Source organism: Cornus florida, unplaced genomic scaffold (assembly GCF_030987335.1).
Source record: "Cornus florida cultivar Cherokee Brave unplaced genomic scaffold, ASM3098733v1 CherokeeBrave_3.0.0_Hap2_Chr02, whole genome shotgun sequence".
Classification (NCBI taxonomy): domain Eukaryota; kingdom Viridiplantae; phylum Streptophyta; class Magnoliopsida; order Cornales; family Cornaceae; genus Cornus; species Cornus florida.
The window spans coordinates 106,140,168-106,161,629 of NW_026775572.1; the positions used below are offsets into that span (position 1 = coordinate 106,140,168).

General features: G+C 37.7%; 1 protein-coding gene across 3 annotated transcripts in view; it reads right to left on the minus strand.

Annotated features, from left to right (window-relative positions):
* The window catches only part of LOC132295535 (protein ACCUMULATION AND REPLICATION OF CHLOROPLASTS 3, chloroplastic), a 42,039-nt gene that overhangs the window by 9,697 nt on the left and 10,880 nt on the right, over positions 1 to 21,462 (minus strand). For all 3 annotated transcript variants that reach the window (XM_059793832.1, XM_059793833.1, XM_059793831.1), the window contains exons 3-9: positions 15,054 to 15,118; positions 13,412 to 13,546; positions 12,372 to 12,420; positions 3,361 to 3,473; positions 3,206 to 3,277; positions 2,879 to 2,989; positions 2,383 to 2,564 (exon numbers count right to left, since the gene is read on the minus strand). In XM_059793832.1, the coding sequence (XP_059649815.1) occupies positions 2,383 to 2,564; positions 2,879 to 2,989; positions 3,206 to 3,277; positions 3,361 to 3,473; positions 12,372 to 12,420; positions 13,412 to 13,546; positions 15,054 to 15,118 (727 nt within the window). The remainder of the gene's footprint in view (positions 1 to 2,382; positions 2,565 to 2,878; positions 2,990 to 3,205; positions 3,278 to 3,360; positions 3,474 to 12,371; positions 12,421 to 13,411; positions 13,547 to 15,053; positions 15,119 to 21,462) is intronic.

Consider the following 21,462-nt stretch of genomic DNA (forward strand, 5'->3'; position numbering starts at 1 on the left):
AGACATTAGACGAGCTGCTACACTGGTTGGCTACAGGGTGTCACGATCCCACATCGCCTAGGGAAGGTGAAGTGCTATATGTAAGGTTCAACACCCTTCTATAACATAATGTGTTTTAAAGCTGTGATGGTCGTGAACCCATCAAAACTCCAAAGTTAAGCGTGACCTCCTGGGAAGTCTCTAGTCCAGGGGAGCCAAAAGCGGGCAATATTGTGTCTGAGTAGGGTGAGGACTGTTACAAAAATACAATAAAGGGATTCCCATTCAACATAGAAGATGGGATACGGTAAATGAGATAACATGTCTAAGTACGACAACTCTAAAAACATTTTGGGACATGCATATGGTATAAGAAAGCACGGGTCACATCGAATAGGTGACGATTTTTATGTTCAGCCACACCATTTTATTATGGGTAGAAACACGTGATGATTGATGAATAATCTCTTTATCATGAAGATATGAATTGAAATGAGATGAGAAATATTCTTTGGCATTATCAGAGCGCAAGACATGAAGTGAACATCCAAATTGGGTTTTCATCTCCTTACGAAATATTTGAAAGATTGTAAATAACTTGAATCGATCTTTCATTAAGAACAACCAAGTCATACGATAATGATCATCCACAAAAATCACAAAATAACAAAATCCATTAATGGAAGTATGCTTTATCCCATACGTCTGAATGAATCAACTGAAAAGGACTCGACACACGATTATCAATTCTGGAGTTAAAGGACACATGATGATGCTTGCTAAGTTGACGAGCTTCACATTACAGAGATGACATACGACTAAGACTTGGGACTTAACGTTGTAAAACTGGAAGCAATGGGTGACCAAGACGACACTGCCTTAAAATGGAGATAGAGAAGAATGACAAACCGTGGGATGAGGCGCAAAATCAAAATAGTACCTCTGTACCATATTATATGTCCACTTTTCATTTTAGAACTTTTTAAGGGTACATGCAATTAATGCATTGTCCCCTTATAAGATTACCAAGTGGACCTTTCAAGTTTAAATAGATATATTATCAAGTTGGGAGATTTTCAAAATTTTAAAGAGTAATTTTGAAAATATTGGTTTTATTTTGCTTTGACTTTTCAAACTGGACAAGTATTTTGGGAAAACCCAAAATGGAAAGATGGACAACTATAATGGGATGGAGGGAGTATAAGCCCACCAGCTTCATGATCATGCCCCGTGCTAATCTTCTTTTTTGTCTTGAAAAACAAAATAAGTGGGATAAAACGTAACAGAACACTGGAGGGATTTAGTAAGATTACTGATAAACATAAGTTAAAGGGAAATTGAGGAACATGTAAAACAGATGGTAGAGAAAAGGAGAACTAAGTCGCGTTTTTCTGAAACCTAAAACTTTAGATGATGAACCATTTGCAAGAGTGACACTCTGAGAAGAAGCGACAGAATGAAAGTCGGATAAAAGATTAGAGCAACCAGTCATCTGATCTGAAGTTGCTGAATCAATAATCCAGGTACTATTAGTGGAAGATGGTAAACATTTGGATACAACACTTGATTGAGTAGAGACAGCAATAGAAGATGACATTGATAGCTGTGGCTGTTGTTGAGATTAAAGCTGAGTATACTTAGCACGTGGGATAGTGATCATGTCAGATTCAGAAAATTGGCAGGAAACAGAAATTTGGGCATTTTCCATTTTACAGAAAGTGAATGGTCCGAGATTCGAACGACATTCTCATATAATTGAATTTACAACAAAACACAAATTGCATCAAGAATTTACAGGAAGGAAACATTGAGAAGACATGGAAGAATGAAGCAGCAGAAGTAACAAAGGAACCAACTCCAAAGTACGATTTGCATCTAACATTTTCTACACAGATGGAAGGCAGACAACATCTTTTACTAATCATACTATTCTACATGTGAACTTTGTCTCTATATCTCATTATGTACCAAAAAAAATTAATAATAATTAACCACCACGCATAATTAGGTAATAGAAAATGTCATTAGGAATGACAAAAACCAATATCTAATGTAGGAAAATAAACTGCAATCCTTGATTTTTGCAGTACATGCAATCCCTTTGCTTTTACCTTTCATATGTTCCAATATATACTTATCCCAGAAAAAAAATATATTGTTTAGCATTTAAATATGAAAAATTGTCTACTAGAATCCTCAATGCTCAGAGATGTTCGAGAAGTTGATGCAGAAATTTAATTGGGTAGTCAAATAATCTATATTCATGCACATAATTGAGATTCATAACTATGGACAAGTTAACAGAATAGTGTTTTTGAAAAATAAAATTATTAACAAGAGACTAATAACCAATTGAACTAGTCAACTTATAAGAATTCTACATCTGGAAACAAGGATTCTTACCCCAAGGTAATAACTGTGGTTACTATGATGTTTGGCTCCAGATTAGGTTCATGAACCATTGAAATTACAGTTTCCCCCATATATTCTGTAGTTTGACGAAAAGCCTTCAAAAAGGCACGCAAGTCACTGCTGCTGATATCACCTGAACTCGAAAGGATGCATATGACAACACCATTCAAGTCCTGAGCACGAAAAAGAACAAAGTAGGAAAATATAAAAATTGTGGCATAACACATAGAGAAGAGGCATAAGTTCTGTCTAAATGAGAAGTTTGAAGAGAAATAGAAAATAAAATTAAGAACGCAAATCATAAGAAGAGACTTAAGTAGAAATTAAAAAATATTCAAAGTAATAAAAAAAAATAACAGCCAAGAAACCTCATGGGGAGGAGGAAAAATAGAAAAATAAAAATTTATGAAAGTGGGAGAAAAAACACGCGCAAAGCTAATGTAGACAGAAAAAATTTAACGTGCATCTTAATTTAATTTGTTGATACCTTTACACCAATACTAAGGAATGGGCAATCATATATAGCTCGCACAATTGAAGTATTTATGTTGTAACCAGCTCCAAATCCAATTTTTACTTCTTTACAGCTTTTAAGAATCTGCACGTAGTTGCGTTAACCTTCTGTTAGTAATGTAAAGAACAAGAGTACAATGTTGTAAATTAGATGGAATGAGAGATATTAAGTGAGGTCCAATCTCTTTCGGGAGTGATTGGGTTCAAAAGACATCGTAACATAATGTGATGAAACAGTAATGGAAGACAAAAATTGCAGATAAATTTTTAACTATAAAATATGAGATGGTCAAGAACTCACTTTTATAACTTCTGGAACTTTGAGTTCATTCATTCCACTATTTGGTACATCTAGAAGTTTTTTGTGCATCTCCTGTCAATAATGCAACAATAGAAAATGGCCGCAAGGGCAAGAAACGGTTGAGAGCCAAGAGAAAGCAATGAAGGTAAACTTACAGATATTAGAATGGATATAGCATTAATGGCCATTAAAACAGCATTGTTTGCAGTCTTCAAAGCCTCGTCCAGAGTTACCAGATCTTTCTTTAGTAGTTCATCAGTGTCAATCACTGTGGGCAGGTAGAAACAAAACAGCAATCCACTAGAAGGTAAGTCGATTTATCAGTAGCAATAATTATTAAAAAATAGCAAACTTTTAACTCCGCTGTCCCAATTTAATAGTCTCTACTTCCAATTTTCGATGTCCCGTGGTACATCCCACCTTGAAAGTCAGTGTATCAAATTTAGTAACATTTAGTCTATTTGATAAATCTCTTTTGAAAGTTGCCTTCCAAGTGAATTTTTAAACTATAAGAATGAAACTTAAGAAAATATAATGTAATGCATTAAATGTTATTTCCATAAAGAATTGGATCTATTGTACAGATGAACGCCAATATGGAACAGAAGGTGTGCTAGTAAAACCAACAAAAGCAGCAATCAGGAAGCAGTCACTCCAACTACTATCTTTCCTGTTTTTAATTACAAGGATGGACACTCAATAATGGGAGTGCTATTGAAACCAGCAAAAGCTGCAATTAGGAAGTAGGTACTCCAAGTGGTTGGGCAGTCCGTGTCAAAATAGTTTCTTGCATAACTTGGGAACAATATATTGCGGAGTAACTTGACTAATACCACTTCTGCTATCATTTTATTGGCTGTTGAAAAAGAAGGAACACACCAAGTGTTCGCAACTATAAGAAAGTGAACAAGAAAAAGGAATGGAGCCATAATTCATAGTGAATAACTGTAACATAATCCAATCCTAAAGATGATTACTAAAAAGATCCGTAATTTTACACTTCACAAATAATGCAGCGGGGGCCACCCATGTAGACAGGTTGTGGTATCACATATGCATGGTGTAACAAAGATCACATAACGCTATTGGCCGTCACCAATTTTTCTTTTTCTTTTTAAATTTCAACCTCTCGATTATAGCTTTCACCTCCTCCCAAGGTTTTAAAAACCGATCTCAACTACCAACACGGTCTCTGTCACGGTGTCACGAGCTCAAGCTGTAATGTGGGTTAGTTTTGACTGTCATGGTTGTGCATCTTTTTCAACAATAAGAAACATGATCAATATGAACAGATACGAAAGTTTTAACTCCATTCAATAAAACAAAGTTTTTAATGGTACAATAAGAAACATGATAAATACGAATTGATATGCAAATTTTAACTCCATAATTCAATCAAACAAAGCACAATGGGGTTATTTGGTGACAAAAATAGCACAAGGGAGTATTTGCCACTTTTTGAAAGCACCAGGGAGGCGGGGGGTCATTGAGTACAATTTGGACTAAAATAAAATTTATGAAATTTATTTGAATAAATCTAGAAATACATAATAGGGATATAGTGAATATTGAATATCAAGAGATGCCAAAAAGTAGGGATATCAACTATTTAGGCTTGATTATCACGACAACAGGTAAATTGAAGACGACGTTAATCATAGAATCAAGGCACGATGACTTAAATGGAGTACTTCATCTAGTATACATAATAAATCTAGAAACACAAAATAGGGATATAGTGAAGATTGAGTATCAGGAGATACCAAAAGTAAGGATATCCCCCATGTAAGCTTGATTATCATGACGATGGAGAAATTGAAGATGATGTTAACCATAGAATCGAGGCATGATGACTTAAATGGAGTACTTCATCTAGTGTCCCTCTAAGATTTAAAGGGAAAAATTCTATAAAATAGCTTTTAGACCATCTATTCTTTATAGGGAAATAATTTTGAGCAGCTAAGAAACGACATTTGATAATTTGATTGTGGCAGAAGTGTGAATATTGACATAGATGTGAGGTAAGACAAGAAATGATAAAAATTAGAAGGGCGGTTTAGTGCAATTTGGACTAAAACAAAATATATGAAGTTTATTTGAATAAATCTAGAAATACATAATAGGGACATAGTCAAGATTGAATATCAAGAGATGCCAAAAAAGTAAGGATATCCACTAGTTAGGCTTGATTATCACGACAACGGATAAATTGAAGATGATGTTAACCATAGAATCTAGGCATGATGCCTTAAATGGAGTACTTCATCTAGTATACATAATAAATCTAGAAACACATAATAGGGATATAGTGAAGATTGAGTATCAAGAGATGCCAAAAAGTAAGGATATCCCCTATGTAGGCTTGATTATCATGACAACGGAGAAATTGAAGATGATGTTAACCATAGAATCAAGGCATGATGACTTAAATGAAGTTCTTCGTCTAGTATATTGTGTGATTGTTGTATCCCTCTAAGATTTAAAGAGAAAATTTCTATAAAATAGCTTTTAGACCATCTATTCTTTGTAGGACATAATGTTGAGCAGCTAAGAAACAACCTATGATAATTTGATTGTGGCAGAAATGTGAAGACTGAGATAGATGTGACAGCTAAGACAAGAAATGATAAAAATTAGAAGAGTGGGGGTTTGTTTAGTGCAATTTGGACTAAAACAAAATATATGAAGATTATTTGAATAAATCTAGAAATACATAATAGGGATATAGTGAAGATTGAATATCAAGAGATGCCAAAAAGTAAGGATGTGCACTATTTCGGCTTGATTATCACGACAACGTATAAATTGAAAATGATGTTAACCATAGAATCAAGGCTGACTTAAATGGAGTACTTTATCTAGTATACATAATAAATCTAGAAACACATAATGGGGATATGGTGAAGATTGAGTATCAAGAGATGCCAAAAAGTAAGGATAACAGCTAGAAGATGACCATCTTTCCGTTCTGCCACTCCATTTTGTTGTGGTGTGTTGACACATGAAGACTCATGAATGACTCCTTTTTCTTGGAAGAATGATGACAACACTTGATTAAAGTAATCCTTAGCATTATCAGATCAAACTCTTTTTATCTCAATCCCAAATTGGCTTTTCACCATGTGGAAAAAATTTTGAAAGGTGGAACTGACATCTGATTTTTGTTTTAACAGAAAAACCGATGACACACGAGTACAATCGTCAATAAATGAGACAAACCATTGAGCCCCAGAGATATTATGAACTGTAGAAGGTCCCCAAACATCACTGTGAATTAGAGTAAAAGGTATTGAAGATCTTGTATTACTTATTGGAAAAGAAACACGTTTATGTTTTGCAAGTTCACAAACATCACAATGAAACATACCCAAATCAAATCCTTTAAACAAACCAGGAAACATTATTTTTAAGAATACTGAAAGAAGGATGACCAAGATGAAGATGATATAACCAAATTTTATTTTTATTGGAAAGAGAAGACTCGGAAAGCAGAGACAACGGAATAGGATCCTTAGTGCTATTTTTCCCATTAGGTTCCTCAAGAAAGTAGAGCCCATTCCTCTCCCTAGCAAGTCCAATCATTGTCTCCGTGCTCTGGTCCTAAAATTTACAAAGTGCGGAAGAAAAGGTTACCATACAGTTCAAATCCTTTGTAAGCTTGTGAATTGAAGCTAGATTGGTAGACAATTTCGGCACATGCAGAACATTTTTTAAAACAAATTTCTGATTTATAACTATATCCCCTCGACCAGCAACTGTAACCAGTGTTCCATCAGCAGTGACAATTTTCTTATTACTAGGTCTGTAAGAGACAAACCCATTAGATGATTGCGTCATAAGATCCGTAGCCCAGGAATCCATCCACTACCCAAGTTCCTTTTGAGATCGACACATTAAGTGCATAGGGCTGAGAGTTACCTGAAAAAGCCAAGGAACAAGTACCTGCACCACTCGTAGGTGTCTCTAATGTCCCTAGAAAATATCTCAACTTCTCGATCTCTTCTCTATTGAACTCGGATCGCTCCTGAGAGAATTCTCCTTCTCCTCCTAATTGGGCCAAGGTCAAATGTGCCTGTCCTTGCCCTCCTCCTTGATTACTCTTTGCTGTCCAAGAAGGATTTAGAGTATTTGGGGGCTTACAATGGAGTTTCCAACACCTCTCCCTGCTGTGTCGCGGCTTCTTACAGTAGGTACACCATAAAGAGTCTTTATTACCTGCTCTTGATCCTTCAAACAGCCCATTATTTCCTCCTACTCCATTGGAATAGGCATTCGACTGCTGCCGGTCTGACTTCACAGCTCTCGGATTTGCAGCTTTTGTAACCAAGGCTGAACCATCTGCCAATTGAGGCTCCATCATAACTCCTCTTCGTCCTTATTCTCCATGAATTATGGCAATTGTTTCATTGAGGGAAGGAATTTCCTCCTTTCCTAACACTTGCACTCGGACAGGATAGAACTCAACGTTCAATCCGGCAAGAAAGGTGTAAATTCTCTCTTTTTTCCATATAACGTTTAAGAAGGGCTGCATCATCACGCACTTCATCTCAATACACCAATAATGATCCAATTCTTGCCATAAGTTTTGTAAAGTCTGAGCATATTCAATGACCGAGCGGTTACCTTGTTTGGTAGATGAGATTTTTGTCTTAATCTCACAGATTTGTGCAGCATCTCTGATTTTAGAATAGGTCTTGCCTGCAGGACTCCCAAATCTCCTTAGCTGTTGTCAAAAACATGCAAGCATCGCTGACTTCTGGCATCATCGAATTTCATAACCAGGACATCACCGTCGAGTCATCTTCATCCCACGCAGCAAACTTCGGATCATCCAGTTTTGGTCCCGTCCCAAGAAGATGACTCAGTTTGCCCTTCCCTTTCAAGAAGGTTTGAACAAACTGAGACCACTTTAAATAGTTTTTTCCGTTGAGACGTAAACCTGGTCGAATATTCTGCAACTCTCCTGCTGCAATGTTAATGACTTCATTAGAGACTTGCTGATTGATAGATTCGGAAACCTCAGTCATGATTTTGGACAGAAGTGGAAAGAAATCTGGGCTCAAGAAGACTGATTTGAAAAGGAAAAAAATGCTTCCAGAAAAAATGGCAAAGCAGGCCGGAAAAAATAAAACCAGAAGAAAAGAAAATGGCAGTTTAGGCAAGAAAAAGAAAAAACTGGAACCTTTTTCCAGAAACCTTTTATGCAGCAATGCAGGACACAAATTTACACGGATTCCCAGAGAGCATTTAGCTCTGATACCATGTGAAGTAATGGGAATATTATTATTTATTAAGCAACGCACAGGGAAAAAATATATAGGCAAACAACAGCCTACAAATCTGGAATATCGACTCCTATAATACAATCCCTATAAATCAGGGATATTAGCTAGCAGAATATATATTCTAATTACAAGACATATATACAGCTGTAATACACGTTTTCTCCCCATCTAGTGAGCTGTAAAATCTTCACAACCTATTCAAACCATAATTATTGATTCTAACAATTCTCATACCCTTTCATCATGATAAAACTTAATTCCATGATTCTTGTCAACTTCTCGTGAATTTATGAAAGCATTGACACGGATTTGACACCCACATCCCAATAGGAAAAAAAATTAAAGAAAAAAGAAGAAGAAGAAAATAGGACACAAATAAATTATTTAATATATAAAAAAAATACTCATATATGTGATAAGTAAATAACTTTAACTGTAAACATAATCATCGATAATAATGTTGCATCGCCAAATAGATGGAAAGGGCGACATATTCTTATATTTACTTCTGAATTTTATTTTTTTTATTTTTTTATTTTTTTGAAAAGTAAAAATTCATTAAAGGTGCTCCAAAGGGGAGCAATCCCAAAAGAAAACACGAGCCGTGACGCTACAACTTTAAGCTATCCAAAAAACTATCCGTTGATATACAATTCCGCCCATTTACCCAAAAAAAAAAAAACAAAGAATTCAGTATGTTGCATTTGAAAGACCAAATAGGAGACTCCTCCCCAACAAAGGATCTCCTATTTCTCTCGCTCCACAGCCCCCACCATAAAAATAGAGGAGTGGCCCTCCAAGCATCACGCACTCGGGTCTCCACTATACACCCTTTCCAACCCTCAAGCAGGTCAGCCGTTGACACGGGAAACACCGAAGCCAATCCAAAACCAACCAGGAACATTTCCCAAATATCTCTCACCACCTGGCAAGGAAGTAAAAGATGGTTCACAGACTCCCCCAAGGGTGGCGGTCTATGCAAAGAAAGCCACTTTCAAAGGGCCTTTCGTCCTCCAAATAGCTCTCCAAGAAAAGGGTTGGCTAGGAGTCTCCATCAAATTCCAGTAAAAAAATCTAAACCTCAAACACCCCTCTCGAAGAAGCCTCCCACACCATCTCATCCATTCCCACACCCTCCACCACCTGATAATACAACAAATGCAAGGAAATCAGTGACTTCCATAATCTCCCAATCTTGAAACTCTATGTGAAATTGCATATCCCAAGTAACCCTTCCATTATCAATCCGATAACAATCAGCAACTACAGCATGCTTATTCACAGAATTCCTGAAAAGGCGAGGAAATCGAGAAGCCAAAGAAAAATCCCCCCACCATCGGTCCTCCCAAAAATGTGACGTGTCTTCCGTTTCGGACATTGAACATGATACGTTTGGAGAACTCATCTCACCCCTTCCGAATGAGATTCCAAGACCCCATACCTGGGACTCTCGCTTCCCTAGAAAACCACCCTCCATTTCCTTCCTCGTAGCGACAAAAGATAACTTGCCTCCATAATCTTTCCCTCTTGCCCCCAAATCTCCATAACCATTTGCCTAACAAAGCTTTGTTGAACACATCCACCTACGGATCCCCAAGCCTCCCTTTAAAATAGGAGTACAAACTTTCTCCCAATTGACTAGGTGGTATTTGAACTCATCTCCCTCCATAAAAAATTTCTCTGAATCACATCAAGTCTCTGAACCACTGTCTTAGGCATCGGAAATAGGGACAAAAAGTATGTAGGCAAATTCAAAAGAGTGCTTTTCATAAGCGTTAGCCTCCTCCCTTTCGACAAGTACTGCTTTTTCCACCCCGCAAGCCGCCTCTCAAATCTTTTAACCACCGAATCCCAAACTTCGACAACTCCCCCAAGGGAAGCCCCAAATAGGAAATCGGAAAAGACCCAACTCTGCATCCCATGATGTCCGCAAACTCCTGAATCTCCTCAACCCTCCCCACTGGGACTATCTCACTCTTCCCAGTATTTATCTATAACCCCGAAACCACTTGAAAACATGCCAACTCACATCTCAAGTGTCTCAACTAATCAGCTCTAGCATCACAAAAAACAATTGTGTCATCCGCGAAAAGCAAGTAAGAGATTGTCAACTGGTTGGGAGGTCTACCCACTAAGAATCCTTGGATAAATCCAAGCTCTTCTGCCCTTCCCATCAATCTACTAAAAGCCTCCATTACAATAATGAACAAGAATGGGGAGAGAGGATCTCCTTGGCATAGACCACGAGAACCAGCACAAAAGCCTGCAGGGGAGCCGTTCACTAAGATCGAAAACCAAGCTAATGAAATGCAGTGATAAATCCATTTCCGCCATCTGTGCCCAAACCCCATCCTCTGCAACAAATACATCAAAAACTCCCAGCTAACATGATCGTAGGCCTTCTCAACATCCAACTTGCATACTATCCCTGGAACACTGCTTCTGGCCCTTGCCTCAATGCACTCGCTAGCAATCAAGACTGAATCCAAAATATGTCTACCGCCAACAAATGCATTATGTGACTCTGAGATCACCCCATCCAGTACTCTCCTCAAGCGGATTGCCAACAGTTTTGCGATGATCTTATATACTACACCTACAAGACTGATTGGTGTGGAATCCTTAGCATCAATAGCACCTCCCTTTTTTCTAGCACCTGTTGTCATCCCAAGTGTGCACCTTGGTTGCACCTCGTCCTATTTGTCAAGCGCCCCTCACTGTTTTTTTTTCTTAAATGATTATTCTATTTCTTAAGCCAAAAAGGGTACTTTTGACAGCTTAATAACCAAATAAGAAAGCCTAAGCATATGAGAGAAGGAACTTTTGTTCAAAAAAATAAACAAATAAGAAAGCCCAAGAGTCAAAGTGTCAACCAAACATAAAAAGAGCAAGACTATGAGACCAACGACGAAGCCCTAGTTGCAGAGACGAATGACAAAGCCATGTCAGTTCTTTCTTCTTCTTCTTCTTCTCTCTCTTCTCCTCTGCTCCTCTCTTCTCATCTTTGTTTACTTCTCTGTGTCCTTTTTTTTTTTTGGGCCTCTATTTTTTTTCCTTTTTCTTCTTTAACACTTTCTCTCTCTTCTCATCTACTTCTTTTGTCTCTGAGTCATTTTTTTTTTTGTTAATAGATTTATTTCTTTTTGTGCTCTGTTTTGCCTTTCAAAAAACCAAATTCTGTTTTTCCTTTGAAGAAAACAAATTTTTGTTTTGTTTTATGGTTGTTGAATGCTTATATGGTTGACAGATTTACTTTTTTGATATTTGATATAAAATTTTAGAATATTGATACGGCTTATGAGATATGAATACTTTTATGGTAGTTTAAAATTTCAATTGTGCGCCTCACTTCACTGAGGTGCACAATTGAAACTTTTTGGCTCTGTATTTTTTTTTTTTTTTTTCTTGTCTCGTAAACAATTTTTTTTTTTTGTTAATAGATTTATTTCTTTTTGTGCTCTGTTTTGCCTTTCAAGAAAACAAATTTGTGCTTTGTTTTACGGTTCTTGAATGCTTATATGGTTGATGGATTTACTTTTTTATATCTGATATTAATTTGGAGAAAATTGATGCAACTTATGAGATATGAATGCTTTTATGGTAGTTTAAAATTTCAATCGTGCGCCTCACTTCGCCGAGGCGCAACGTGGGCCTCGTGCCTAGGCTCGAAAGGACCTATAGCGTCATGGTGCACCTTGAGCCTTTAATAACACTAGTCCAAACAACAAGCTATATATATTTACCTGCCAGATGAATCTTTTCACTGCAATGATGTAAGCAACTGATATACAATGCTTTATGAGTTCTTAATCATTATTCACATTATGCTTTTCAAGTAAAAACCAAGATCTGTTCAACTAAGAAAAGAAAACCAAACTCACCGATACAAAGATTTGTATATTCCTGAAGTTTGTCTATCAGATCCTTGACCTACACAGATGGGATTAACCGTTACAATTTTTTAACTGTACAAACATGAAAGAGAACCCAAAAGAACAACTTCATTTGATTGTTGTATTATACATGGAAAATCATAATTCTCAATAGCTGGAATGGTTTAGTGCCAAAATATCTCAAGTAAATATTAGGTTTGCAGTCAGCATAAGAAATACTAATAATCTTTATGAACATATGGTAATGCTGGTCATGAGAATTGGAAAATATACCTGTAAATAATCATTATGGTCACCTTGGTAGGAAAAGTACAGTGATGTTTTTTTGGTAAGGAGAGGTTTTGGGCGTCCAACTAATTTCATTTCAAGTCATTGACACAAAGTACATGAACCAAAAAAATGTACAAATTGGGAATTTCATATGGGACCTGCCCTGGATCTTCTATTATCAAGTTTCAAGCTCGAGTCTTTACACTGATTATTGTAACTTCCAAATTTTCTGTATTGTCCAACCACACTAGTCTAGACAAAGCAGATGTTTCCCCCTGTAAATTCTCATGTGTCCCAGAATGTAATAATAGCGGAGCGCCAGTCACCTGAGATGCAAATCTTTTAACTTTGTTGGCTTTTACCCTGCCCCCTTATAATTATAGTCCAGTCCATGTTCCCACATTGTAGCCTACAAAATTCTATAAACAAAGCTCTGTTTCCTTCCTATTGTGTCTCGTTACTTAAAGTTGCTGCTAAGTAATGTACATGTGCTTTTGAGGTTGATAATACTGATAGAGTTGCTTGGTAGTGCCTGGACAAGCACTTTAATAAATTGTTGCTTTAGACTTTCCTTCTTAAAATCATGAGAATCAACTTAAAACTTGTAACAGTGCTCTGTATAAACTCATGAGAAGATTATTGGGGAAAGAAAGAAATAACATGTGTTCTTGAAGTAATTGTTGGGTAGACTTTCATTCCTTCTTACTTTCTTCATAGTAAAGGAAAGTAAGAACACATAGTTCACTTGAAAGCCCTACCTCGTCTTGGCGCCTTCGTCCTTCAAAGCTGAACGGCTTCACAATTATACTGACAGATAATCCATTTGCACAATTTACTGTCTTAAGGTTATTGATGGCTGTGACATGATCTGAGCTGTAACCTGCACTAGCCACCTGGTGAAAACAAAAGATTGAAATGAATGTCAAAAAGAAATTTAGTTGCCAAATTTTTTTTGAAACAAGTAACCAAATGCAACAAAACAGAGAAATTATTGACAATTGCTTCTTAAACACAAAGTATCCTCCTATTTATGAGTGAGCATTAATACTTTCCCGATGACCACTGGGAAAAAATATTAAATTGATCTCTTGGACTAGCTTCTTTCCCTACACCCAACCCACTATAAGTGTACCTTACTACTCACTAAATCTGGGCACCAACACAGCGTGACATTTGTAGGCAAGATCCCAGCTAACCCTTGCAATTTATCACTATACCTAGGGTCAAATACAGCCACACTCACTAGTAGGGGATGTCTCTAAACAAAGCTACGATCAAATTTTCTACTTTTATGCCACCCCTTCAGAATGGGAATAAAAAAAGAAGCTTAAGTATTCAGAAGACGGCAAGAGAACATTTCATTAATGTATGAATATCCAAGAGAAATTAGCCCTTCCAATAGTGAAAGATTTATCAAACTGCATCTGTGACTGGATTCCTAATACTGTTAACTTTTCAAGTAGCTCCAAAAGAAGACCCAAATATGAACGGATAGTCTACAATCAAGATGCATCACCATGAAATCCAAAATTCCACCGTCAACCACTGCAACTTCCATGACTATGCAATGTTCGAGATTAAACATCTCAACGTGTACCCATTTTTCACGTTTAAAAACAAGATGCATCACATGAAATAAAAAAATCATCAACAAATGAAAATTTGAAAAGATGAATTTAGATGAAATCAAGTGAGGAGAACACCACCTAGCCAACTGGTAAGGGCCGCTGTGGCCAAGACAAAAAGGAAAGCGGAGAGAGGAACCCCAGCTTCAAACCCTTATAGCGCTATTTTGAGAAGTAAAATAATAATACAAAATCCCAATTAATATGACCATAGGCCATTTTATGCCATTTATAAATAATCTACACATATGGCCCCTCTAATTTGGAGTTCCCACATTCACTATCAACAAGCACCTTCTTCAAGATTTGTCATATTTTGACAAATATTCATGAAAATCAGATATTAGACTCCATCAAAGATCGGATTCAAGAGGAAAGAACCTTTTTCACATGGTGAACAGTCCACAATCTACTTGGCTATGTCTGACCTACATTATTTGCATTACAAAAGTTTCAATTCTGAACATTCATCAAAAAGTTTGTAATCAGTTTCTAATAAACTAATGGAACATTTAAGGGCCATTTGCAATCTCAATGTCACTATCAAATTCCCAATAAGAACCATTAAGCCCTATAGCAGAAAAAAGTTAACATCAATTGCACATTACCAGTCAGATATTAATTTTCATCAATCATTTGACTTCATGCAATTATGAAATGATTATTTATGTCATCCTTCTATATCAAGTCTTTCCAATTTACAATTCTTTATTTCATAACATGTATCAAAAACATCCTAATAATTACAAAGGTAGGAGGTAAGGAATCTACAAACAAGTATAATGGATTTGGAACATGACTGCCAAGCTAATGGAGCTTCCACGATTCTTGGAGTGATATCTGCAAGAAGTAATATGGGAGAACAAATAAGTATCAAAAACAAAGATTTCACTTGGAATGAATGATATCATTACGAGCTACAAAGGAAGAAATCCACCGAAATGTGTAGGCACTAAATCCAGATATAGTATGAATTATTTTTTAAACAAGAAATGAATGGGCCTTGCAAATGACCAAACCCAGATATAATATGAATTATTTTTTAAACACGTTGATACGTCTCTCTTCTGAGTCTTCTCTCCTTCCATGCGCAGCTACTCTATGATTAACATTGTTCTCTGATTATGTGATCACATTTATGCACTCACTAAAAAAACTGGTGATCGATTATTTTGTTAATAGTTGTTGAAATCTAAAACAACAAAAAAGTTACTATAATCCAATTTGGACCTGTTTAGTCCCTCATCTAGGTCCTTGTAGAGCATACATAATCCACCTGAGATCTTCTACATGCGCAGCTTATGTTAGTCGTTACTTATGCATTGGTAGGTTGGCCCTTTTCCTAGGAATAAGGTTGTGAAAGAAAATGAAAGTAAAGACTTATTGTGGAGTGGGCTGACAGAGAAAAGCAGAGAACTTGAGTTCCTTGGCATTTGCAAGAGGATATTTTAGTCTTATCAAATCAACTAAAAGCTCCCAATTCTTGAGTGGAATAAATAGATGAACATAACTGACAGTTTATTTTAGCAACTACGCAAGCGACTAATCTCTTCACAACTTTAGCACTTTATTACCACACTTTAGTTTCCTCATCTAGTGGTTCTCAGTATGTTCCCTTCTTTACTGTAGGTATCTTTGCTGTTTTTGTTTTAGTTTTTGGTTAATGTCCTTTTAAAAGGAATTCTTTTTTCTACTTTGTATCATCAAAATTCCTCCATTTGTTTATTTTCCTTTTAGAAACAAGAAAGAGAACAATGTAATTCTCTGCCTTCATTTTCTCTCTCCCATAACTTCTAGTTTCCCTCAAATTCCAACTCCAACAGGAGAAGGAAATTCCTCATTATGACTATTAAATCAGTTTTCCAAAGAACCTTCTTCCTAAGTCATTTGCACAAGTGGTCCAAAATGGGGATTGACCAAATCAAAGAACCTGACAAAGACAGTTCAGTATAAGAACATAACCATTCTTTTGGACAAAATCAAAGAACCTGACAAAGACAATTCAGTATAAGAACATGACCATTCAACACCCCATATCCACAACCAAACACTTAATTTACAATTTTTTTCAACCAAATATATGACAAAAGATGTATAATTCAAGATGCATAATCTTAATGTGTTGAAAATCAAGAAAAAATGATAGTATATGGTTTCTGGGTGTTGCTTTCAGTTTGGTACTGTGATGTTGTGGCCCAAATTTGGTGCTGGGTCGTGTTGCGACCCACTTACGAACCGTTTGTTGAGCTTTTACCCATTTTTTCTCATGGGTCGTGGACCCTAATTAGTACTCTCTTGTAGCCCGGTATATAAGGGCGTTTAGGGTTTGGAGTGGGTGTAAGAGAGACGCTGAAATTTGTACAAAAATAAAGTGAGGGGCTGAAAACTTTTAATCTCCGACTTTACACAGTAAAGACTTTTACCGGATCTCCACCGTGGACGTAGGCAATTGCCAAACCAAGTACAAATCTTTGTGTTCTTTGTGTGGTGTGTTTATTTTTCTATCGTGTTGCTTGGTTCGCTGCGTTTGTCGTAACAAACTAGTATCAGAGTCTTCGGTTTGAAGCAGGGATGGCGTCCAAGTTTCTAGAAATTGATAAGTTTAACGGCAGAAATGATTTCAACCCGTGGCAGGTGGATGCAGGCTCTGTTGGTTCAACAAGGGTTACCCAAGCCACTGAAGGGGAAGGATGAACTGCCAGAAAAAATTAAGGACAAAGATGAGGTTATGGAGAAAGCACGCTGTACGATTTTGTTGTGCTTGAGTAACGAGGTTCTGCGAGAAGTTGCTAGAGAGACTACGGCAGATGAGCTATGGCGGAAGTTAGAGTCCCAGTATATAACGAAATCTCTTGCGAACTGCTTGTATCTAAAGAAACGGTTGTTCACTCTTCAGATGCACGAAGGTTCGTCTCTGAAAGACCATCTTGACGAGGTAAACAGTATCATCATGGACTTAAATAATATTGATGTCAAGATAGAGGATGAAGATCCGGCTATTATTCTGTTGTGTTCTCTACCACCCTCATATAAGAACTTTTTCAATACAATGATGTATGGCAGAACTGTTTTGTCCATAGAAGACGTGAAGGCAGCTCTGAATTCCAAAGAGTTTCAAAAAAGGGCGTTTGAGGGTAATACAGAAAGTTCAGCAGAGGGGTTGTTTGTTAGAGGGAGAATGAATCAGAAGGGAGGGTCTGGAAGCAAAGGTCGTTCTAAGAACAAAACGAATGTATTGAGATGCTACATCTGTCACAAGGAAGGGCATGTCAAAAAAGATTGTCCGGGGCATAAGAAGGGAAAAGGAAAATCCTCTGAAGTTGAAAGTGTGGTTGTTGCAGAGGGTAATGATTCAGATGGTGGTAACATTCTCACAATTTCAGTCTGCAACTCTTGCGATGAGTGGATTCTTGATTCGGGTTGCTCGTTTCATGCTTGTCCAAACAGGGACTGGTTCACCTCTTATCGATCTATTAATGGAGACGAAGTTCCGATGGGGAATGATGCGGCATGCAAGGTTGTAGGTATCGGTACAGTTAGAATCAAGATGTATGACGGCATAGTGAGGACATTGACTGATGTCAGGCATGTACCAGAACTGAGAAAGAATTTGATTTCCCTAGGTACGCTGGATTCCATAGGGTGCACTTACAAGGCTAGAGGTGGAGTCATTCGGGTTTTAAAGGGTGCTCTTGTGGTGATGAAGGGATTGAAGAAGCATGGTTTATATGCTCTGCAGGAGAGCACAGTCACGGGTTCAGTTGTTGTATCATCCTCGGATCCAATTTCAGATACTACCAGATTATGGCATATGCGGCTTGGGCATATGAGTGAGGGGGATGGATGTTCTGAGTAAGCAGGGTTTGCTTGGTGGTCAGAAAACTAAGAAGCTGGATTTCTGTGAGCATTGTGTCTTCGTGAAGCAATGCAAAGTGAAATGCAGTACAGGAATTCACAGAACCAAGGGTACGGTGGATTATATTCATCTTGATCTTTGGGGTCCCACTCAGGTTACTTCATATGGTAGTGGTAAATATATGATGACGCTGATTGATGACTTTTCTCGAAAAGTTTGGGTTTATATTCTCAAGCACAAGAATGAGGCTTTTGTTACATTCAAGTAGAGGAAGACCTTAATTGAGAAGCTGACTGAAAAACAAGATAAGCGCTTGAAGACAGACAATGGCTCAAAATTTTGATAGAGAATTTAATGAGTTCTGCAAGACTCACGGGATTGTGAGATACCACACAGCGAGGAAGACTCCGCAGCAGAATGGAGTTATAGAATGGATGAACAGACGCTATTGGAGAGGGCACAGTGTATGTTATCCAGTGCAGGGTTAAACAAAGTGTTTTGGGCTGAAACTGTTTCTACAGCTAGTTACTTGGTGAACCAGTCTCCATCAACTGCTATCAACCCAGAGGAGGTATGGTCTAGTTCTCCTGCTAGCTAAAGTAATCTGAGAATATTTGGATGTCCAGCGTATGCTCATGTGAATGAGGGGAAGCTTGAACCAAGGGCTAAGAAATGCATATTTCTTGGTTATCAACCCGGGGTCAAGGGATACAAATTATGGTGCCCAACGACTTCGGGAAGGAAGATACTTGTTAGCAGGGATGTGACATTTCATGAGTCTATGATGCTTACTCCGCAGAAGGAGATAGTTAATTCAGGGAAAGCTCAAGGTGTCAATGAGCAGGTGGAGAATGTAGAGGTTCAGTTAGAGGATAGTTTGATCAGTCAACTTATAAGCAAATGCAGTTTCGGGCTGAGGGAGATGCACAGTTGCAACAATATAGTGTGGCTAGAGACAGGCCTAGGAGGGATATTAGGCCACTAAGAAGTATGGGTTTCCACATGATGATTCGGTTGCTTATGCACTTAGTATGGCAGAGGATATTGATGAGGCTTGTACTTATCATGAGGCCATCATAGGTGGAGAGTCAGCACAGTCGTTTATGGTTTGTTGCCATGAGTGAGGAGATTGAGTCTCTTCATAAGAACCGAGCTAGTTAAGAAGCCTAAGGGCTAAAAGATTGTGGGCTATAAATAAGTATTCAAGAAGAAGGAAGGAACTCCAATGGTGGAAGATGCAAGGTATAAGGAATGCTTGGTGGCGAAGGGCTATACACAAAGGAAAGGGGTGGATTTCAATGAAGTGTTTTCTCCTGTGGTGAAACATAGCTTAATCTAGGTGTTACTTGCTATAGTTGCTCCATATAACTTGGAACTTGAGCAACTTGATGTCAAGACTACTTTCTTGCATGGTGAGTTAGAAGAGCACATTTATTTGCATCAGCCTGAGGGTTTGAGATTATAGAAAAGGAAGATGATGTTTGCCCACTGAAGAAGTCGTTGCATGGGATAAAGTAGTCTCCCACACAGCGGTACAAGCAATTTGACACCTTTATGGTTGGGAATGGCTATTATAGGAGTAAGTTTGACAGTTGTGTGCATCACAGGAAGCTCTCAGATGGTTCGGATTTGTACTTGTTGCTATATGTTGATGACATATTGGTAGCTTGCAAGAACATGTCTGAAATCAATATGTTGAAGGCTCAACTTAGTGGTGAATTTGAGATGAAGGATCTTGGCGCTGCAAAGAAGATATTGGGTATAAAAATTCACAGGGACAGAGGAGTGAGCAGATTGTATTTGTGTTTCCACAAAATTGGGACACTTGGAATGCGCAGGCGTGCCAGAATCTCGGAAGATTCAGAAAGGTTGATCAAAAAGGAAGATCCTTTTGGAACGATCAGGCGATTGTGAAGTTTCAGATTTGCCTTCGATGAAAGGACTTTTAGTTAAGACTACAATGCTATCTAATGAATTCAAATACAATACTGAAAGTAAGTGCATGAATGTAAGCGAATTGAAATAAACTTGTATTGAAATTGCATGAATTGAAATACAAAGTATTGAATGTTGATTGATGTCGTTGAGTGAGTTTGCAATATAGCCTGAAGATGCAAGAAATTTCTCTCTATATTTTGACAGAATATCCTTACACTACAAGAAGTTTCCAATCCCCTTTTCCCTCTATTTTCAGCCTATTTATAGATTATTACAGACCTTCTAGATATTTCCTAACTAACTCCTTGTGTTGGGCTCATTCATAGGGCTTCTCTAGTCATGGGCTTGATCACTTCCAGCAGGCCTTCAGCTCGATTCTTCAATCTTGGGCCTGTCTTGCGAGAGCTTGGTTTTGTCCAAGATGACTTACTCGACCCGTTTCTCACCACATGGGCCGTACCCGGCTGGCACCGTTTTTAGCGTCCTCATAGCCGTAAGTAAACTATTTATAGGCATTACAAGCCTTACAAGAAAGACCCATGTCCTTTTAAGCCACTGCCCACTTCTTTCTTACAAGACACTTGTCTCATGTTCAGCTGTTGAATTCCAACTTCCAAACCCACGATCTATGAACTTCTTCCACTGCTGCCACGTGTCCCACGTTCTTTAAACTGCTTACCTAGGTGGGTGTGTGTGTGTGTGTGTGTGTATACACCACGTATTTCAACTGCTATAGCTTTGTTCCTTTTTTGAAATGGATTTTGTGCATGCAACAAACCACGATCTCCTTATCCCTAGTTTTTAGGGACTACCTTTCGCATAAACTTGATTGGTACACAATTTTCATCATATAATACTGCTTTGGCCGAATATACCTTTGCTACGAAAGGTTTGTCGTCGGCCTCCACTTTCTTTACTTCAATTCCATCCCAGAAGATCAGCATCTGATGTAGAGAGGAAGGTATACACATATTGGATGGATCCAATCTCATCCTAGAAGCAGATTATATGTCACTCTTGATTCTATCAAGAAGAATGCGGCAAACGAAGCTCTTCCGCCTATAGTAATCTCCAAAGGCAGAATCCCTTTGGTATTAGTGGCTCCTCCGTTAAACCCACTAATGGCCACATCACTCGAGATAATATCTTTAATGCTTTTGCCAAGCAACTTAAGTGTAGTTACTCGAATAACATTTAAAACCGATCCATTGTCAACTAAGACTCTGTTGATCAGTTGTCCTTCTACCCAAACCTTCACATAAAGCGACCTTAACTGCTGGGTCATGGCCAATGGTGGTTTTTCAAATATTACCTTGTCAGCAGCACCTGTTACTTCCGTAGTAACCCCTCCCTTTTTGGCCGAATCAATGCTCTTCGTTGTTGACTTAGC